This window comes from Helobdella robusta (genome assembly GCF_000326865.2).
Source record: "Helobdella robusta unplaced genomic scaffold HELROscaffold_69, whole genome shotgun sequence".
Lineage (NCBI taxonomy): Eukaryota > Metazoa > Annelida > Clitellata > Rhynchobdellida > Glossiphoniidae > Helobdella > Helobdella robusta.
In genome coordinates this window covers 743,324-745,266 of record NW_008705394.1, presented here as the reverse complement: position 1 = coordinate 745,266, position 1,943 = coordinate 743,324, and the positions used below count along the sequence as shown (strand labels likewise).

At 30.8% G+C, this 1,943-nt stretch overlaps 1 protein-coding gene across 1 annotated transcript in view; it reads left to right on the top strand.

The window, feature by feature from the left end:
- The window catches only part of HELRODRAFT_181303 (hypothetical protein), a gene marked incomplete at both ends in the record, with an annotated part of 5,274 nt that extends 3,688 nt beyond the window's left edge, over nucleotides 1–1,586 (top strand). Inside the window, 2 exons of the mRNA XM_009030534.1 lie at nucleotides 1,035–1,130; nucleotides 1,518–1,586. Coding sequence (XP_009028782.1) covers nucleotides 1,035–1,130; nucleotides 1,518–1,586 — 165 coding nt within the window. The remainder of the gene's footprint in view (nucleotides 1–1,034; nucleotides 1,131–1,517) is intronic.
- Between the last annotated feature and the right edge of the window lie 357 nt (nucleotides 1,587–1,943).

The following is a 1,943-nucleotide window of genomic DNA, read 5'->3' as shown; positions in this document are numbered from 1 at the left end:
GAAGCGACTGACTGATGGAACTTATGGATTGTTGTGGACTACATTTCCTGACGTATCTTTGCATTGTTCTGAACTTGTGAAATGTTCCTGCAAAAAAGTTTGCCGAAATTGTAAGTGTAGACGCGGCGAGTTACGATGTACAAAGCTTTGCGCATGTAATGGAGATTGCAGTGAAGAGCCAATCAGTCATGATTCGATTAACTTAGATACATATTCGGATGATGAAAATACAGAAGTTGATACTAATTTTCTGTTTAATGATGATTGTTTGATGATTAAAGAGTACTTACCTTAGATTCATATGAAATGTACATAATTTTTTTTGGTCTTACCTTATTATTTACCGACTATTACATTTTTCTTACTATAGTTCTCATAACTTTTTCCAATTTTTTATGTTTATAAAGAAGTTAAATGTTGTGTAAAATTATTGTTCAATTAAAATTTTTAATAAAATCTAATTAATTTTTTAAATAGTGAAAAAAAATTTTTTTTTGAACAAAATGTTTGTGTCCCGTTATTTTTCAGTAGCAAATCATGTTATCTATCAATATCCAAAACGGCTTGCTGGGGTCCGGAAGTGAAATAATTTTTCACTAACCGACCTCACTACCCTCATTGTGATGACATTTAATATGTAATGCTAATCTATTGGTAAAATAATCTATTGGTATCCTTATTTTGATATAATTTGCGTGTCGCTAAGTTTTCATCGCTACATCATTTGATTCCATATCATTTTTTTAATATGTATAGTCTGGTGACATGTAATGTGCATTAACAATTAATGCGTCCTTATTATAAATTGTAGTTGTTAAATTAACATTGTTGTGTTATTTAATTCCATACCATCTCTTGCTGTAATCATTGTCTTTGTAATTTCATGCACACACACTAAATCAGGTAGCATTATTACGAGTATCTTTTTACTTTTTTTTTGCTTCCTTTAAATGTAAATAAATAAATAAAAAAATGCTTTCATTGATTTTCTGTTTTAAATTTATGACTGAATTTAATTTATCCCATATTTCCAGGAACTACTTAAAATAGAAAATGTATGCCTGGTTGACATATCTCCTGAGGCCAGTGATGGCACCAAATATTTTGGAGTCTTTTATATATTGCAACAAGTTGGTTTTATTTCTTATTTGTATTATGTTTCAATATGAAGTCAGGTTACCTTTTCTTGCATCGTTCTTTTTAAAGGAATATCATTTAGTTGAGAGAGAAGTAGGCATACATTGAAGCTGCTGGCCAAATAGGTAAAGTAGACACATTAAATCTGCTATTGCTCTCATCCAACAGTTTAATTGAGCCTATATATGAATTTATATCTAAGCAGAAAATAAAAACAAAATTTGCCTCATTTTTATTCACGGTTTTTAGTGTGTTTTTAAAAATGGTCTATCATTGTTAAAAAGGTTAAATAAGTGAAGGTTGGTATCTGCAGCTTCTATGGGTGAAAATCTATGGGAGGTTGTTGATGAATTTGAATCCTACAATTTATCCAAAACCAGTTGTTTTTTCCACCGGAAAGTAGTGATACAGCATTAGTACTCATATTGAAGAAGTTCTTTCAAACCTAGCTTGCTCTTTTATGGAGGGATCTGTGAAACCGAGATAGAATAATTTTCGTTTACTGGCACAATGTGGGCCGCTTATTTATGTAATAAAAAGGTGGTGGCCTCTCTTCATTAGTTCCCTAAACATTTCTATTATGATGGATTATGATAGTTAACATACTTTTTGATGATGTTTCTAAAAGTTAGGTCATGAAGGCTCCAGCACTATTAAAAATGAGATCTCCTAATGGCCTCTACATGTTTGGCTTTATTTGATGCATAAGTATCTCTTACACTGTATTATTATTGATATCTCAGAGTGATACCTTCATAATCATTATGCAAATGGTTAATCTAAGCTATAGAAACTCGTTATTGAAC